General features: G+C 32.2%; 2 protein-coding genes across 3 annotated transcripts; one reads left to right on the forward strand and one right to left on the reverse strand.

The window, feature by feature from the left end:
* Positions 1–68: 68 nt before the first annotated feature.
* Vps35 (Vacuolar protein sorting 35) lies at positions 69–11,032 on the reverse strand. Of its 2 annotated transcripts, none has more exons than XM_085194204.1 (18): positions 10,874–11,032; positions 10,645–10,725; positions 10,374–10,494; positions 9,573–9,766; positions 8,576–8,704; positions 8,407–8,492; positions 7,804–7,996; positions 7,284–7,412; positions 6,814–6,918; positions 6,377–6,525; positions 5,840–6,059; positions 4,614–4,738; positions 3,798–3,966; positions 3,463–3,560; positions 2,680–2,858; positions 2,145–2,278; positions 1,497–1,670; positions 69–963 (listed from the first exon to the last, which is right to left on the reverse strand). In XM_085194204.1, exons 2-18 carry the CDS (start codon positions 10,717–10,719, stop codon positions 805–807), a joined length of 2,439 nt encoding a protein of 812 aa, XP_085050330.1. In that variant the 5' UTR covers positions 10,720–10,725; positions 10,874–11,032; the 3' UTR covers positions 69–804. The 2 variants fall into 2 exon arrangements, with proteins under 2 accessions (XP_085050330.1, XP_085050329.1); XM_085194203.1 differs by having other exon boundaries at positions 10,812–11,009.
* Positions 11,033–11,426: 394 nt separating this feature from the next.
* Positions 11,427–19,027, forward strand: LOC146533576 (trafficking protein particle complex subunit 12). Its single transcript, XM_085194208.1, has 11 exons — positions 11,427–11,624; positions 11,710–11,966; positions 12,051–12,131; positions 12,283–12,363; positions 12,543–12,723; positions 15,409–15,566; positions 15,893–16,036; positions 16,352–16,495; positions 16,925–17,091; positions 17,704–17,827; positions 17,986–19,027. The coding sequence occupies exons 1-11, from the start codon at positions 11,492–11,494 to the stop codon at positions 18,232–18,234; spliced, it is 1,719 nt and encodes a 572-aa protein (XP_085050334.1). The 5' UTR covers positions 11,427–11,491; the 3' UTR covers positions 18,235–19,027.
* Positions 19,028–19,459: the final 432 nt, after the last annotated feature.

Consider the following 19,459-nt stretch of genomic DNA (forward strand, 5'->3'; position numbering starts at 1 on the left):
GTTTGTAGAGTGCCTAGTGTTAAGACACTGTTTTAAACATTAGACTAACTATAAAATAAAACAGTAAATAAATTCAACCAATTTCATATATTGCTTCATAATATACAGTTTTAATATACCTAAATTCTAAGCTTACCTCTAATAACTAAAACATAGTACAAATAAAATTAAAAAAATGAGAAATACATGTCATAAAGTCAGTATTTTCAGATACTGTAAAGTAAATCTATTAAGGACAACCAGTTCTTCATACTCTCAAGATCTGGAAACTATCTGCATTATTGACAATGGAATTGCTCAGAGAATATTATTAGTGCTTTAAATTAATCGATGTTACCTAATTAGGATTCTTGTAATTTATAAAGAGTCCTAAATTTCAAGAAAAAAGCTATATCCAAATTGTACTGTTTTTTTAATATTACCGTACTTGATATTTTTATATATGCAGGAGAATCTCATTAATCCGGCACCATTATATGACCAGGAGATGGCAGATTGTGTAGCATGTAAAGCATTTCATAAAAAGAAATTAATGATTCATTCTTTTACTGGGTTTTATAATTGTAGCATAAGAAATATGTCATTTTAAATATCTAAAACACATAGTTATAAATACCCCTCAATTATCGCTCTGCAAATTGTAGTCCTTGTTTAAAAACTTTACTTGTAATCCAAAAAAAATTATAAATGCTGCTTTGTTAATAACTATATTTTCATTTTTCAATGTTTTAAAGTATTTATTGGATGCCGGATTATTGGACTTTTCGTTCTATCGAAGTTCCGAATTGAAATAGTAAGTATAATTTAGGATAAGACCAGTCCTTCATAACCTAAGCCCTCAGGGTCGGGACACTCCATTCTGTTTTTGATGTGTTGCAATGTGTTATGGAAATGCTTGGTTATTTGTTCTACGTCCTCTGATTGGTCTAGGTTGCCAAGCTCTTCACGGATTTTTTGGATTATCTGTGAAAAAATATAATTATTGTATAATATTAAAGAAGAAAGATTATAAATTAAGACAAACTTTGTAAAATTAGGGGGGAATCTTGGAATTTCTGACGGGCGATCTCGTGATTGTATGTGTTTGTTAGATTTCAAAATCGAAAATACAAATTTTTTGTAGGCTTAATTTCTAGAACGAGAAATACTTTGTATAATTTATTATTAGATACTATATTATTTTCCCGAGTCATAGGCCTGTGATCGTATCGTACCGTGGTGTAGGGGCACAAGTGCTACTGTAAACAAAAAGTGGGAAATGGAAATGTAAGACACTTGAGAATGGAATACTATTTGCAGAATACAGCCTAGTTTATATAACAAGTTCTATTTAACAAGTCTCGTTAAGTTAAGCCAGACTGTTACCACTATAATTATTTTATTATATTAAAATTTTTCATAATAACCACAACAACAGATATACAATTGTTATTAGGCTATCAGAATAACCAAATTCAATAAAAACAAAGTATTATAAAGTGCACAATTCCACCGACCGCCTCGATGAGGTGGTGCGTGAGCGCCGTGTTGCCGCGCTCGCGCAGCAGCGCGTAGCGGCCCAACAACTCGGCCAGCAGCTGCACCTGCACGCCGCCATCCATGCACTGCTGCGCCACGCGCGCCGCCTTGCGCAAGCAGTCCAGCGCTCGCGACGATGAGTTCAGCGGCCACTGCGGATATATGGACGGAGGAACCGGATGAACAAATGGAAACATTCAAAATCCCAGAAAATCTTAAAAATTATATTTCCACACATGTAATCCTGTCATTCACACATGTGGAATGTCACCCACACAAGAAGTTTCACATTTATACGGTGATCTCACATCCACACATAGAGTTCCCCCGATGACGACACTCCGCATGTACGGAACATTCTGATGAAACTCCGGAAACATCAACAAAGCAACATGATATTTTTCAAAGTAAAACATTATTCATTGTGGTTGATAAATACATTTTTATTCCAATAAATAAAAGTAAATGATTTCCAAACAAATTCTTTTTTTTTTTTTTTATAGTTAAATATAATTCTATTTATAATCTAAGTTTCTTGATTTAGAAACTAACTTAGTTTGATTATGCAAAAAAACTAATTTGATAATTTATTTACAACAAATAGTATACAGGAAGTATACACATACCTCCTTCCCGTCTTTATTTCCTTTCCAGAATAAATGGGCACATAGCGCCACAGCACGACTTTGATCGGGTTTCTTCAACAACTTGCTGGCAGCTAGAGCGCATTGTGTACGCATTGGTTCAGCGTTTTCTGCGCCTGAAAAAATATTTTATATTAAGCTTCACGCTTCCAATCATATAGCATAGAAAACTTAGTGTCAAGACACTCGACGACGCTCTTAACCTTGTTACCAAAGCGATTAAATGAAAATTAATATTTTCCTCAAACTTTACCAATTATTTTAAAAGTAAGTAAAATTTTTACAAAGACAATTTTTTTTATGGAAAAAGACAATTATAACTTCTAAGCATCAAGGCATAGTTTCCACTTAACTAAGTTGAATAAATTTTGACAAAAATCTTAAAAATTGTGCTTCATTAGAGCACTGTACCCACCATCCATGAATGATGCCCTCATAATTTTGTCGTAGACTATTTGTATGTACATAATGCATCCTACTTCATTTTAAGTCAGTTAACAATGAAAAAAATGCTCACCAAAACAATTGATCTGTTCAAACGTAGCTATTATCAATGTAATGGCGGCCCATTGAGCTTTACTGTCAGATATTTCGTCTTCATATAAACAAAATGCCTGCGACAGATACTCGTATGCTATGGTTTCGTGATTGGCGAAACCTATTTCACTTATAGCGAGAGCTCCTTGTAAGTATAATCTGTGAAAATAACAAAATATCTTAAATTTTCTTAAAATGTCTTTTAGGTACTTATTTTCCTAAATGTGAAATAACACTTTAAAAATGTAAAAAATATTTCCGAATTCCGAAATATACGCAATTGATTCGGTTAAATAGTATCATGTAAAATTAATTATTTTAAATACGGACATTCCACTGGATGAGACTCAAACACACAACCACTGATAAAAAGTTGCGTCATAAAAATGTATACATTTTACCATTCTAAATCAGTGCTATAAAAAACTCTAATAACAAACAGAAAAATTGTTTTTTTTAGGTAATACATACTATACCAATATATAATGATAATATAAGAACAAGCCATACATATGTTTAAATTGTAGAAAAAAGGATGTCTTTTATTAAATTTTATTAAATTTATATTCCACATAACAGTGTGTTGAGTGATGAAACTCAACTAACACAGTTTCAGAAGAGCTAGACAATAAAAATTATTATTTATCTCTCGACCGGGAATCGAACCCATAACCATTATGTTTACGATCATACGATTTTCCACTGTGCTACAATAGTCTCAATTACATCATTTCAAAGTAAAATTCTAAAACAAAAAGAATACCTCAAAGGCAATTCAGCAAGTTCACCTTTCACCAACAGGCTGATGGTCTGATGGCAGAATGTGAAGATCTTTTGACATTTCTTCTCCCACATTTCATCCTGAAATAATAAATAAAATAAAAAGCTAGTTATGATGGCTCAAGATATGAGAATGGTACAAGTAAAGTACGGTCGATGAGTTGTGGCCGCCTTGAAATTATGGTACAAACAGATCGTAATCTGTTCGTACCATAATTTCGTACTTCCTTCTGCCTCTTCCACTATATAGACCTACAAGTTTTTAATTTAATCTAGCTAAATAAAAAAAAATCTATATAACATTTTAATTTAACGTACCTGATCTTTCAATTCCTTATAAGTAAATGCCAATCTATACGCATGAAATATAATAGGTGGGAACGTATGTTGTATTCTCTTAGCGCCTCCCCCTTGTAAGGCTTTGCGGGCCGCTGACAGTATTAAATATTGTTGGTCCGCGGAATCCGATTTGAAATGGTGGATTAATCTGGAATTTTTTTTTTTGGAAAATATGAAAGACTAGTAATTTGGCGTCACGTTATATCCTGCATAGCAGGCTATGCAGAAGGAACCTAGGAATCCACAGTTAAGACATTCGGTTCCCATTAAGACACTTCCGTTCCTTACTTTCCGCCTAAAAACCTGTTAAATTTGTCAAGTATTTTTATACTTTGAAATGTATCCAATCCTTTACTATGAAATAATGCAATACTTTTGTATGAAAATAGAAAAAAATTAACTGCCCAAGTACAGTACGGTCGACTAGTAGGCGCTCTGAACTTTTTTTTTTACTTTTGACTATTTTCTTCCTGAGTGTACAATGCGCAAAAGTTCAGAGACTAATTTCATTTCGGCCACTACTCATCGACCATACTTACTGTATTAGGTGTCCAATATCAAAATATAATACTACTCTTTTTCCAACTACAAGGAATAACTAAAAAAATCAAGCATAACTATAAATCCCGCCAATTAGCAAGAAAAAATATTAGGCACAGTTTCAAACCCAGCTGCAAAACTATGAAAATGTCATAAAGCTTAACAATTTCTTTGGTTGAATTTTTGGCAGTTATTTGAAATTGACTAAGCAGGCAAAAACGCGGGTTAAAGCTAGTTACAAATAAATTAGCATACCTAGCAAGTAATGCTTGTTCTTCCAACATATCATCATCAGTGTAATCGTTTGCTTCAGATTCACTGTTGTCTTGCTCAGATTGATCCCGCACCAACACGTCTAGCATTGATAACACGGCTTCCACCTGAGATTAGAAAAATATTCTTTACTAACGAACAGAAAAAAATACAGGAAATATTTTTGCTATAGAATAGATTTGCTTAAGTATTTGAACAATACAACGTATGTAAATTATATTATTACTGATGGTCCTGGTTATGTGTATATATACCCATGGTATATACCCATTTATGTGTGTATCCCTTAGTCTAATTTTAGTATATTTTTATGTAATTTTTATACGCGCTTATTTATTAGCAACCCTATGTTTATATAAATTACCATTTCACAATTGTTCACAACCTCTTTATATTGCATGCAGTGTTTATCTTTAAGTGGCAGTACATTAATTGTTGAAATGTAATAATGTATGAGCCGTTGGTAAATTTAATAAAATAAATAAATAAAACTCGTTCTAATAGCAACAGACGTTTTATATTAAAGAAATGTATTTTTTTTCTAAAAGAAAATATGTATATAAATAATTATAAAAATCTGTTATCATCAATCGTACAAAGTATTATCATGCGATAATCCATAAGTCCAATTAAAAAATCGGTCAAGTGTGAGTGAGTCAAGTCCAACATGGGTAACCAATTTCACGATTGTAGGTCAAAAGTACAAATTATAAAAATTGACAAACTTAAGTTTGCGTGTGTATGCAATCATTTTTTATGAAATGAACTACAATTAGTTTAATTATACGCCGCGCCGTTTTGGTTTTAATGAATTCAGACACAACTGTAAACTGTACTTACAGCCAGACATGGTCTCAATGAGTTATTAGAACTGAAACAAATCCAATACAAACATTGTCATTTTGTTTTCTGAAAAATCATCATCCTGCCAGCTCAGTTGAGGTGCATGATCACCGGACCGTTGTTTTGTATCTTTGTTACCTCTCCACTTTCGAAACCCTCTCATCCTACCTAAATAATACTATTTTTACATAGTCAAACAGAATGTTTTTGAAAACTCCAGTCACACATACAATTCATTCATTCTGCTCTACTACAAATATTATTTTTTTATTCTTTTTCCTCCTGGCTTGGCCGTACACCGTTATTTCAGGAAAGGCGGAAGGAACCTATAACAAAAGACTAATAAAAAAAAACAAACAACTAACATCGTCAGGCGTGGACACGGTGGTGTCACTCTCCAGCACATCGGTCACCAGGTGCACCGCTATCATCATCTTTCCAGGTTGATTGAGGTGCTTGATCAACGGACCGTAGTTCTGGAGCTTTATTAGGGTCAGTATGTTTTTGTAATGGTCCGCTGGTAGTTTGAGGATTTTCATGAGTTCTTTGAATACTGGTGTGTTGTGTTCTAGATATGATTTGCCACTGTAAAAAAGAGCAATATTTTTATAAATGCTGCAACTCTAGCTACTGCTTTCAAATTGGCTTTTACAGCATTTTTTATGGCAATATGATTAAATTCCGCCACTTAACAGAAGAAGAGAACTCGGCGGAAAGTGGTAAACCGAAGTGCTTAACACAGGATCCAAGGTTACCTCCGACTTACTTCGCGCCTATGCGTGCGGTAGACATTGTTAAGCTAAAAAATATGTTTTTAATTGCCCAATGAAACACAACAAACCATTATCTTTGGTGTTTATTGCCCAACAAGACATAAGAAATCATAGTTAATCAAAACTAACCTGCTCTGGTGTATATCGTTGCATATCCTGTCAGTGTGAGACAGTACTCTGTCCACATAGGACAGTTTATCTGGATGACACCGCTGAGCCAACTTGAGCAGAGCCAGCTGCAAAGCTAACATGTCCTCTGGTGGCATGTCTGTGCGACTCTATGGGACAATTTAATTTTTTTATTCATTTACTTAAAAAAAAGACATGGCCGTTTATATCACAAAAAACTCGAATTCCGACACTATAACGGGAAAGCTCAACTTTTTATACGGAATATTCGGTGGGCGAGCCCGACTCTCGCTTGTCCGGTTTATATGATTATAATGTTATTAGAACATTAAACTTATTTAGATAGAGTAAATAAATAATTGTATACTTCACGCGAACGGATCGCTACTTTCAAAAATAAACATTGCAAAACCATTGGATTAAAATATTATAAGTACCTGAGTAATAGCTGCCACTTGATCTGAAAAAACTTCAAACAATTGCACTTCTTGTTCTTTACCATCTTCTAGAACGACACTTAAATTCACATTACCTTCGTTCCTCTGGAAAAATACAAATAATCATTTAAAAACCTAAAGAGGTTTTTCTGTCAGGGATTTTTTTTATTAATTTATTTTATTTATAGGAGACAAATTAGATTAGCAACATCCTAAGGAAAATAGAGGAAATTGTTTCCAACACTTTTATGATGCGATGTTTTAAATTAAATTGTTGTGTATATTTACGATATAAAAGAAAAGTAGGCGAAAAGTAGCGTGGCGTTAAGTTTCGCCACTCAACACGCAATGCCTCCAGAATTCGGCAAAAGTAGGGAACGTAAGTGTCTTAATAGAAACACTAAGAACCCACAATCCTTCTGACTACCCCACTATGTTCCGGATACAGTGTGAAATAAAAAAAGTCTTACCTGACTAAAAGCTGCCAATCTTTCTATTAAGGCAATTATAATATTCTTTATATTGACGCCGGGTTGTAACTCCGCACATGACTTCAAAAATGGCTGGAGATTTGCCAAGTGGAACTCATCAGGGAACACCTGAAAAACATATTTTTTTAAGGAAGAAGGTTTAATTTTTCATTTAGATACATCTCAGGAAAATCAAATTCTCACCCATCCACTTGATTGCACCCCCTAACTTTCAGTTACGTCGAAAAGACAGACATAATTTGGTATTAGTGCTTTTTTTAATAGTTATATATTTTCTATGTTTGGAAAGGAAACTGAGAATATATTTTATTTTAATCATCATTTTTTAGCCTAATAATTATTGAACAAATTAATACTCCTGGGCTATTACACCTCACAGTTGACCACTTGTTCAAGTAACCTGGACAGGACTAAACTATTTAGTCCTGAAGACTTTAACCCCCTACAGACTCTTAACTAGATGTAATTTACCTCACCCTAAAATTAAATCCCCACTTACCTGTATAATACATTCCATGAGATACTCCTGGGCTATCGCGTCTCTACAGCTGACTACTTGTTCCAGTATGCCGGGAAGCACCAGTCTCCTATAGTCCTGTTCTCCTACAGACTCCAATTGAGACAGACGGACTAAATTAGTCCCGACCAGAATACGTAATTCTGAACGTTCGCGTTCTCTCCTTTCTTTGTCCCTAGGTAAAAAATGGACAATTATTCTTTTATTTTTCGTTATTTTTTTCAGCATGCTGCTATATCCTGAATGTTACTCCGTCCCCATTTTCCACATTGGGTGGCGGAACTTAACGCTGCGCTTCGTCTGAATACAAGAACCAGAAAATGAAAATACACGAGAAAATGCACGAATATAATACAATAGACTTGTAATTGAAAAAAAAATGATAGCAAGGAAAAAGTGGCAAGCCATATAATCTAGATAAAAACTATTTTAGGATTGGAAATGTGTGTATTAACAGAACAGAGAAATGGGATAAATTTTCAACATAAGCATCATCCCAATTTTCCATTCATTTTAGATAGATAGATTGATAGGGTATCTTCTGTAATACTATAGATTTTTTACTATAATTTTCTAGCAGCTTACCTAGAATGCCCCTGGTGTTGCATTCTAACCCACAGTTTGTTCATTTCAGCAAAATTCATGAGAACAAAATCAATTGCGTCGCGAACCTGTTATATAATATAAATGTTAAATTCATATAACTAAGAGAAAAAAAAATTAACAACTAAGAGAAAAAAAAAATACAACTTACAGTGCCTTCATTTTCATTTTGCGCTTCAATTGTATCTGGCAACACATTTCTTGTACATTGCAGCAAATAGTTTCTCAAGAAAAGACCTCTTAAAGGATGTTGTACTCCACGACACATTTCAACCAAATCCTGTATAATTCAAAAAATGAAAGTATATGTTAATAATAAAAAGTAAAATTACAAAAACCTACCTACCCTGCTGTGTTTGCGGGATACAGTAGAAAGCTGATTTTGAAAAAAAGACAAGATTCTGACTGGTTTGACTGGTTGTGACTTCAATGGATAAATGAAACAAGTTATTGTTACAAAATGACAAAGCCTAAAGTTAAAACCTTAGCATCTCACACACTTTTTCTCTAAAAATATTAGGAAGCAGGAAAAAAATTGGGTTAATACTGCTTTATGTCCATCCATATTCCACACCTATAGTATAAGCAGGGACTTATGAAAATAAAATGCACAAAGTAAATTATTAATAGCTAAATTTAAAAAATATTGTATATATAAATGCTAAATCATTACCAACAGTAAAATAATATACAAATTAATGCATTATAATTACTTAAAATGTCACAATTATAAAGATAAAACAATCATTTTATATGGACATTAACTTTTAATAAATAATATAATAATAATGAGATAAATATCAATAACTTGAGCTAAAGTTAATGTACAAGTAAATGGATGAACATTTTATTTCTTCTGGTGAAAAAATATTTTCATTTCCTTAATTTATTTAGCTTGACAGTATGTTTCACATCAAAGAAACATTTTCTCTAAATAATCAGAATGTAAAAGGATAAATAACTTAACACTAGTCTTTGTCTACCCAACATGACACAAGACTCAAACTCGCACCTCTTGTCATCCAAGTTCTCTAGCACTAGCTAGATATAAGCTATGTTGAAATTCTTTTAACAATTGTAACAAATTATTTGATGTTTTCTAAGAACATCTCTCTCTTAAATCCTAAAGATAAAAGAAATGAACTTACTTTCAATAAATCCCTACGCAAATTAGAATTAGTTTTTATATAAACCAAGCCCACTGTTATCAACAGGTACAGCCTTGGTACAATGTTACCAGCATATTGTACCAGTTCATATAGATCTGCCACTTTACGTCCCTTTTGGAATTCTTCTAGGAGATAGAGCTCTAAGTGACGGAGCTCATCTGTTATTGCCATATCTGGATTGGTTTATTGAGGATAATTAAAGATAAATGAGATGTTGAACGATAATGGCAATAAGACTAGTATAAATCAATGAAGGAAGAAAAAATTTCATATTATGGTTTTTTAATTCATTTAAATTACTTTGATAATATCTATCAGCATCAATCATGGATTGTAAGTTTTGGTTAAAAACACTTATTGTACTTACATCAATGTACAATAATAAGCTTTAATAAATATATACACAAAAGCAGTACTATTTTTCTTATCATCCCACATTTTTTAGATTATTTTTAAAATCCAAGAAAAAAGACAATTTTATTAATATTAAAAAGCTAGACTTTGTTTGGTTGAATGCACTAATCTCCTAATAGTTCAAATTAAAAAAATGTTTTTTTTTGTTGGAAGTGTATCTGCTGTCAAAGTTGCATCCCACATTTAAAATCTCATACTTTTTAATTATTTCTATTTGACTGTACTACATAATTACATTTACTGTGATAAGATTTTTTTAGGATTGATCTTGTACTTCAAGAAGTGTCTGGGTAACTTTAACTGTATTTTCCATTTAACTAGACAAGCCAGAAAATAAAAAAAAAAGAATTATTTGGTAAAGGATACACAGCTCATAGTAACTCTTAGGTGAGAGAAGAGAAGTCCTTAGTTCTCCAAGCATAGTTGAAGCATGCTTTAAAGCATCCATTAGTTTTGATTTGTCCAGGCATCTTTTCATTTGAAATGCCTATAAAGTACATGTTATTATAATATTATAAAAATTAAGTTTAATTACATTATTTCAAAACACAAATTTCGATTTTAGCAACAAATTAATATACCAATAAGAATGATAGTAAATTAAATTTGCATAATTGTCCTAACATGTAATATATACCTGAACTTTGACAACATTTAACGCTTCATCAAGAAGCTTCTCCTGTTCTTCGACAGGGGATGTCTGGTTCGTCATCTGTGCCTATAAACATTCAATAGATAAATTCAATAAAAAAATATGAAAAAAATAAGTTCATATAAGTTGAAATTAAAATTTCGCCCACTAACATTCGACCAAATATACAAAAACGGATGATCTAAACGCTCCATGTGTGCACTTAAATACGTACCGGCGACGAGTGTGCTGCTGCTGTGCAAATAGCAGGTATCGTAAGAAATCGCTGATAAAGATATTTTTAACTAAAATGTCCTAATGAGGGGAGGTGCGAGTTGTTGATCTTAATTCTGGAGTTTTTTTTTATTATTTGACATTGACACTTCAGAGTTACTACACGTAAGTTTTTTAATCATTACATGATTGCCGAAGACTTTTGAGAATAACGTGACAAATCTATTAATAAATCATTTTCATCATTCAAAGTATTAAACATATATCATAATAATCAATCGATACGTATCTCTTACCCTTTCATATTATAACTAATATTTTTTTTGTAATATTGGACGAGTATTACAAAAAAAAAGTTTCGAATTAAAATTATTATTATTATACGAAAATACATTAGCAAATAAAAATTATTCCGTATTTTCTAGTACCGTACTAAAAAATACAGTATAGTTGTATATTGTAATGAGTTTTAAAAAATCTAAACTTTTCCAAAAAATCAATAATATGAATTATTTCTTAAATGGCAGCATTATTGACATACGATGTCACATATTACTTATCAGTATTTTTGACAGTTGAAATTTTATCAATATTCCCTGATGTAAATATTGGCTGTATTATGGACAATAAACCCAGTTTAAGCCAATACTTTGGCGGAAATGAAGTGCCGCCTGCATCCCAATTTTTCGATGAAATAGGAACATCGCCATCTGAAATGATTCAAAGTGTATACTTAGGAGATACGACTGACTGTAATAAAAACTAAACTACACTTCACTTATAGTAAATAATATGGTAATCATTATAAAAATATATACAATATACTATCTCTTACAGCACGCCCTTCGGCTACAGGGACAAATATATTTCCACAAGATATGACGACTTCGTTTACTCAGCATATGTCACAAGAAATGAATTTTACCAATGTTTTGCCTACTGTAAGTGGCTCCACAGCGATACCTGCAGCCAATCTTCCAGATCCTTCCACGTTTTTTGATACTATAGGCCCTGAACCACAAATAGGACCAAGTAAAAGTAGCATTATGTCTACATCTGTTATAACTGATGCTATGGATGGGTTAAGTATTAAGGTAAGTTGCAGATTTTATTTATATTTTAATGTTAAAAGTAAGCTTATTTTTTGCTTTTTTATCAGTTTTTTCTTCAATTCTTAGAATCAACCCATTGATAAAGAAGCTGATAGAAGAAGAGATGCATGGATACCAAATGAAGATGCTAAAAAAACACTGTTAAAGGTAGATTTCTATCTGCTATTTCATAATACTTAACTGCAAAATTTTAATAATTTAAAATATTTACAAAAATAGTTGGTTACAAGAAAAGATTTTATAATTAGTCTTTTTTCAAACCTTAATGAAATTTTTAATGTCTTTATTATAATTTTAGGCACAATCATCACCTAAAGGATCTTTTTTCCCAGAAAGAGAAGTTTTAACTATGCCAGGATTAGTTTTAGAAGAAGAACTAGTAAGTTTAAATATGTCTTTATATGTATAAGAAACAGAACAATATGATAAAGTAATAGTGAATGAAAAATAAAATACTTAAAACTGCTGTCTCTTTAAAATTTATTTTGCCAAGTGGAATTGAACCTACAACTGTCTCATTTTCAGTTCCTTATTTTCTTTATTTAATCGCATCCACAGGCAGATGCATTACAAGAGGTAGCAGTTAAATACTTAGGTGTAAGCTCAGCAGGCAGTCGAGGAGTGGTAAGAGCTGAACATGTAAGTCGAGATGAGGCTGGCCTGAGGGAGCTATTGAGAACTGGTTACTTGAGGGCTGCGGTCAATTTGACTGCTACTTTGATTAGTGCTGCTGGTCAGGGTGAGTAGTAGAATTTACTTAATATTTGGTTTTTAAAATAACAGTACTAACTAGCACTAACAGCTAGCACAATGTTGAATTCCATCACTCATAGTGCAATGTCTGAAATACAAGCAGAAAGTGTCGCTTCGTTGTGCCGCTGCGCCATGACAGCCTCAAAATTACAATAAATAAAAAGTTATACCATGATTTTTTTAAAATAAATAAACACTGCTTTCTATATACAAAATGATATTCTTACCATTTTATTTAAATAACTATTTCGGACATTTTACAAGAGAATATAATTATATAAAATTAAAAATTAAAATTAATTAAAATTAAACAGTTAAAAATAGATCAAACATACAAATATTTAGGAATAAACGAATCGGGAAAAATAAACCACGGCAATATTAGAGATCAATTAACAAAAGATTACTTTAGGAGAGTTAAAAGCATTACAAATTCTTATTTAAACGCAAGAAATTTGATAGGGGGGATTAATACGTATGCTGTTCCAGTTTTAATGTATTCATTCGGAGTGATTAATTATAAAAATAGTGATTTAAAACGAATAGATGTCAAAACACGAAAATTATTAGCAATGAAAAAGGTCCATCGGCAAAAAGCAGATTTAGAGAGACTATATTTACCCGCAACGAATGGCGGTAGAGGTTTAATTAATACAGAAAATTTATATAAAGCTCATATTTTGAAGTACAAATTATATTTAGACCAGAAAAGTGATTATTTAATAGAAGCAATAGTGACACACGACCAGAAGAGAGAAAAATATTCAATATACAAAGATTCACTAGAAATAGAAACAGAATTAAGATTAACGTCCGGTAATAATCACACTAAATCTGAAATTAAAAATTGTATAATAAAAAAACAAAACGAAGCTTGGAGAAATAAGAGTTTACATGGACAATTCCCTAAAAAAGTTCTTGATCTTGCCAATATTGATAGGGAACTCTCGTTTAAATGGCTGAAGAAACAATCTATTACACCTGCACTGGAATCGTCAATATTTGCTATACAAGATCAGGCAGTAATAACGCGCCAACATGAGCGAGATATATTGAAGCGGAATGTTGATGGCAAATGCCGCTTGTGCGTAAGTAGGGACGAGACAGTTCAACATCTTCTTGCAGGTTGTGAGAAACTTGCCGGTACTTATTTTGTAAAACGACATAATAACTTAGTTCAGTATATATTCTGGTGCTTGGCTAGGAAAAGCAAAATGGAGGTTAATAAATTGTGGTGGAAGGAGGAATTAAAACAACCAACTGTAAGAGAAAATAGTGTTGCGAAGTTAATGTGGGAATTACCGGTACAAACAGATGTTACAATAGTACACAACAGACCTGACCTGATATATATAGATAAAACAAACAACCATACTTACCTTATTGACATCTCAGTACCGTCTGACTATAATATTGGAGCTAAGGAATTAGAAAAAATTAGCAAATATCATCCGCTTAAAGTTGAACTCTCCAGATTATGGAACACCACAGTCACAACTATTCCGATAATTGTAGGAGCTACGGGAGTGGTATCAAAAAGCCTTCAGCGATACTGTGATAAATTAGATACATACATAAATATTCACATCCTTCAGAAACAGGCAGCATTACACTCCTCCACCATAATTAATAAAGTTCTTGGAGATACCGTTTTCGTAACGCAACCAGAGCAATCATCAATAGCGGACACGTAGTCATCATCCACACACACACAAATTCACATACTTCTGAAATTAAACTCACAACTGACACTAATTTAACAGTATTTTATTTAAATATATGTATTAATTTGATTTATTTATTTACTATTTTAACAAGGGGCAGGGGGAGGGGGTAGTATTAACAAGAATATAGTGAATGCCTTTTTTCCTGAGGGTCTCGGGACGGGGCATTTATTAAAACCGACTAAATCGTGAAAAAGTTGAGAAACCTAATGTAGGATATAAAATTATATATTACTGTTTAATATAAATAATAGTTAAATTCGACGATATTTGATGATATTTCGAGATATCTAAGTTCTAAATATTAGGTATCCTCTGCCTACATAGGTACTTGTTCTGTAATCTATATTTAAAACAAAAAAATTAAACTTATTGACAGATTGTGATTTAACGTGCTTCCCAAGCTGCCAAGCATTTTCATATTTATTTATATATTTATATAGGCTACAATTTGTCGACCAATTGCAGCCCTTACAAGATAAATATTTTTTCAATATACTCAGTGTAACCATCATACTTAAAATTTTCTATGTTTTTTTATTTATGCAATAAACATTAACGAAACGATAGCGCGATTCAGAATATGCGTAGTGACATCTATTTTTGTAAATTTAAAATACATTTATTATTTATTTATTAATATTATATTGATATTGTGGGTAGATAAAAAATGTTAGTAACTGACATTTGTTGTTAGTAATACGACCATTGATTTTGTTTCATAACTGAACTGAACTGATTTTTTTTTATTGTGCCTAAATAATTTAAAATTATAAGAATTTCTTTTCTTTTTTATAAAGCACAGTTTTTTTAGGATTTTTAAATTACAAATAAATGAAAATAATTCATTCTCTGAGTGCGAATCGATTGACGACGACAACCGTCATGTTTACAGTGAGGAGCTGTGCCACTACAACCTTATATTTATTTATATTTTTTTGTCCCAGGTGCAGGCAGAATGCACAGGCCGACAAAACACACGCCGAGATCATTACAGCTTTGGTTGACACGTTTCGCTGTAATGTGTCGAATTAAATTGTACGATCCTCTCCTAAAGGAGGCGGAGGCTTTTGGTGATTTTAGTAAACCTGATATGTTTTATCAGGTAAATGATTATTTATATTGTTTATTTTATATTTAAAAGTGTTTTTAATATACTAAATGACACTACACTATTAGAAACATATTTAGAGTATCGTATAGTGGATGTACTAATATGTAAAAGTTTTCACGCAACTTTTGATATCATAATTTATTTAGCCACATTATAAAAATATCTATATTCCCTATTATAACTATTATTTGAAAAAAATTAAAATCCCTTATAAACATATGGATATATACATAATTGTTTTAAAAACTAGTTGAACTATGTTCCAAATAAGAAAATCTCATCTTTTATTATACAGTACACATAGCTTATTTTTTCAGTTTTATCCCGATTCGTATGAGAATCGAACTGGTACTCTCGTGCCTTTCTCCTTAAGACTGCTAATAGCTGAACTTCCAATGCACGTGGGGAAACCGGAGGACGCAATGGACAGATTGTACGCTATGTTAGATGTTATACAACAGGTCCGTTCTAACATTATTTCCACAGTCCAGTGGTTTAGAAGATGTTCTTATATAAACAAAATGACAATCGGTTAATACACAATGTTGAGTTCTGTAATCAACACACTTATTAGCAACATTTGAAACTGTTTCTTAAATATTTCAGCCCATTGTATTCAAATTCCTTATTTGGCTACTATAATTTCTGTTGATAGCATATTTTTATAAAATAATCTACCTAATCTAATCTCTCTCTCTCTTTATTCTATAAAATTCAGGCAATTGTGTTAGATACAATTAAAGAAAATTATTTATTTTGTTTTTCTTTGTTATTAGATGCTAGAAAATTTGAATAATGGTAAAAGTGAAGATGGATCTATAACTGTATCGATAGATGATAAAAATGAATCGTTGCGATTATGGAGTGGAAGACGTACTAGAGTGTTACATTCAATAGTCAATTGTGCTATAGCTTTGAAAGTGAGTCATTTTATTATTACTGTCTTTTTTCCGTTTAGCTTCACGCTGTATCCCGCGCATAGTAGGGTAGGCAGAGGGAACCTGGGCAGAGTCATTCTGTTCCCCGTTTCAGATACTTCCGTTCCCCACTTTCCGCAGAATTCTTTCTCTTTTGTTGGCGGTATTTAACGCCGTGCTTTCTGCCTGAAACATTGCGTGTTTGTTGGAAGGTCTTAGCGTAGCATTGGCTACGCTACTCCACTTTCGAATTTGGAATGTTCTGTGGTGGGCTCCATATACAATGATTTATTGTCATTTCTCCACTCTGACAAAATAAAGCTCTGCTGAGATCCGGGCGAATTCAAGCGGAGAAGGGCTTAGGTATGCTGCTATTTAAGGGATACGGCGCCTAACGATAAATTGCCTCACAGTCTTTGTTTCCCTCTACAGGATTACCGTATAGCAACAACAATATTGAACACGCTGACACAACAGTCGAGCGCGCCGCAACAACAGCGGGCGCTATCGAGTGCGCTGTGTCGCGTGGCACTGCTGGCGGGGCACGTGAGGGCTGCCATCGCATATTGTAACAACGCTAAGGAGTTCAGGAATCATATGTGAGTGTGGGGGCGGCGTTGAGTTACGTTATTCCATATACCACAATATTTTAACATTATATTATATAGTAGGTACCTACTCTCTGCCTATTCTGCTATGATTTCAATAGGAAACTTATAGCGGTTTTTGTTATAGCGTTAATTCGCAATTTTTATAATTATTATTTTTTTATTTGAGAATAAAATTATTGTTAAAGTTATTGTAATCATTACACTATTTTCCACAATAAGAGCATTTCACAGTTAATTAAACGTTAAAATATTAGCACAAGTTAAAACTGTAGCCATATTTATTTCATAGATATTTAGCTCATAAAATCATCTTCTATACATACATATATATCCAGAGAGACAGGAAACTGGTATTTATAATTGACAAAAACAACGCGATGAAGGCTTCCGTTTAAAAACACCGCACTCAAATCAGTTCATTAAATTACGAGCTACGGTGCTACAGATAGACACGAAAACTTATAGCTACGCCCCCTACGCAAAAAGAGGGATCTCTTTAAGGGCAGGGCAGAGGAAGAAAAATAAAAATATTTAATATACTTAAACTATTTAGTTTAAACTTTAAACTATTTTTTCATATTTTTTATATATTGTTCCCAGATGTCCCACACCGGATGTAAGGGAATACGTAGACCTCGGTCTTATAGACATCGCCCATGGGAAGTATCAAGACGCATATAACAACTTCGCGAGAGCTGCTGATCAAGAACCAACTAATATTATGGTGATTATAACTTTCGTTAGCTTATTATATTTCATTTTCCCGAGTGTGAATCAATCAAATCAATCACCCCAGAACTTTTAGCATAAGAAAATATCTTTTCTATAGCCACGAGCGGTTTATATAGCGGCTATAATAATATGTTCTTTAATTTATTACAGGTAGCGAATAACTTATCAGTATGTCTCCTTTACATGGGCCGTCTAAAGGAAGCAACAGCGGTCCTACAAAAGGCGATACAGTCTGACCCAGAAAGAGGTCTAAACGAGAGCCTTCTTATAAATCTGTGCACTCTATATGAGTTAGAATCCTCAAAAACGAATGAAAAGAAATTAAATTTGCTAAGGATGCTGTGTAAACATAAAAGTGATACGATACCTAATGTGTTGGAATGTTTAAAGTTGACCTAATTTTTTTGTAGAGATAATTATAATTATTATTTTTTATTACTTTCACGTTGTATACTGCATATACCAAGTAGACAGAAAGAGCAGTAGTGAGCTTAATTCGCGTTCGGGGTAAAATACTTTTTCAGCGACCCCCCCCCCCCCCATACGAACCCATATAATTTCATATGTAAAATATATTCCGGAATTAATAAATTAATAAAGTCTCGGCTAAGCTTAGCTTTAAATGAATGGTCCTTACATAATTAAATCAAATATGTATTATATATTTGATTAGATACATATATTTTAATAGTTTTGCAGACCATTTGCAACCCCTTTGGAGGTAGCACACCACAAATTTCGTAAAATATTATCTTAGCAATTTTATAAATTGAAAATAAAATTATATATTTTATTAGTATTTAAAACAGTGTTATGATAGGTTCCCTTTGCTTACCATACTATGTGTCGGATACAGCGAGAAGCCTTACACAATTATTTTAATAGAAAAGTAAATGTCCTTTTAAATATTATCAGCTAATAATAGGATCGGAGATACAGAGAGGGGAGTGTCTTAACACTAGTTTCTCTCAGTCTACCCTGCTATTTGCGGGATACAGTGTGAAGCTAAAAAAAACTAGAATATCATTTTTGTTAAAAAAAAAATTGGAATCTATAATTTTTTATTTAATTAGGAACTGTCATAACTTCCGTTATAATTATCCTGCAAGGTGGGTTGTGAATTCACTACTATCTTTTAGCTAATACTATAAGTATTTCAATTTGTATATTCAAAATAAATATATAAATTTAATATTCATTATTTAATTTTTCTATACCTTATAAAAAGTAAAAAGGAATAAAAAAATACACAATTAAACAAGACTAGACGGCTATTTGGCAGGTCTATCATGGAAAACCATTAGTCTGCCAATTGTGGTAGATCGGGAAACTGTGCTTAATAATCTTTTTTTATTATACTTTCAATTCTAATAAGGCCTTACATAGGCCTAGTTTTGTAAATTATTATTTCAGTAATATTATAATTTAAAAATAAATATTTTATTGGTACTTAAAACAGTGTTATCTACATATTTGTAATGATTTTACTTGTTTGTGTCCATTCCATCTTAGCCTTAAGATGATAATTTAGTAGCAAATCTTAAGTTAAAGAATAAGAATAAGTGGAAAATAAATATTATTAAAAAAAATTGCAATCTACATTTTTTTATTTAATTAGAAACTG

Source organism: Heliconius melpomene, chromosome 12, assembly GCF_056956725.1.
Source record: "Heliconius melpomene rosina isolate 202511_hmr_F chromosome 12, ASM5695672v1, whole genome shotgun sequence".
In the NCBI taxonomy this organism is placed as follows: Eukaryota; Metazoa; Arthropoda; class Insecta; order Lepidoptera; family Nymphalidae; genus Heliconius; species Heliconius melpomene.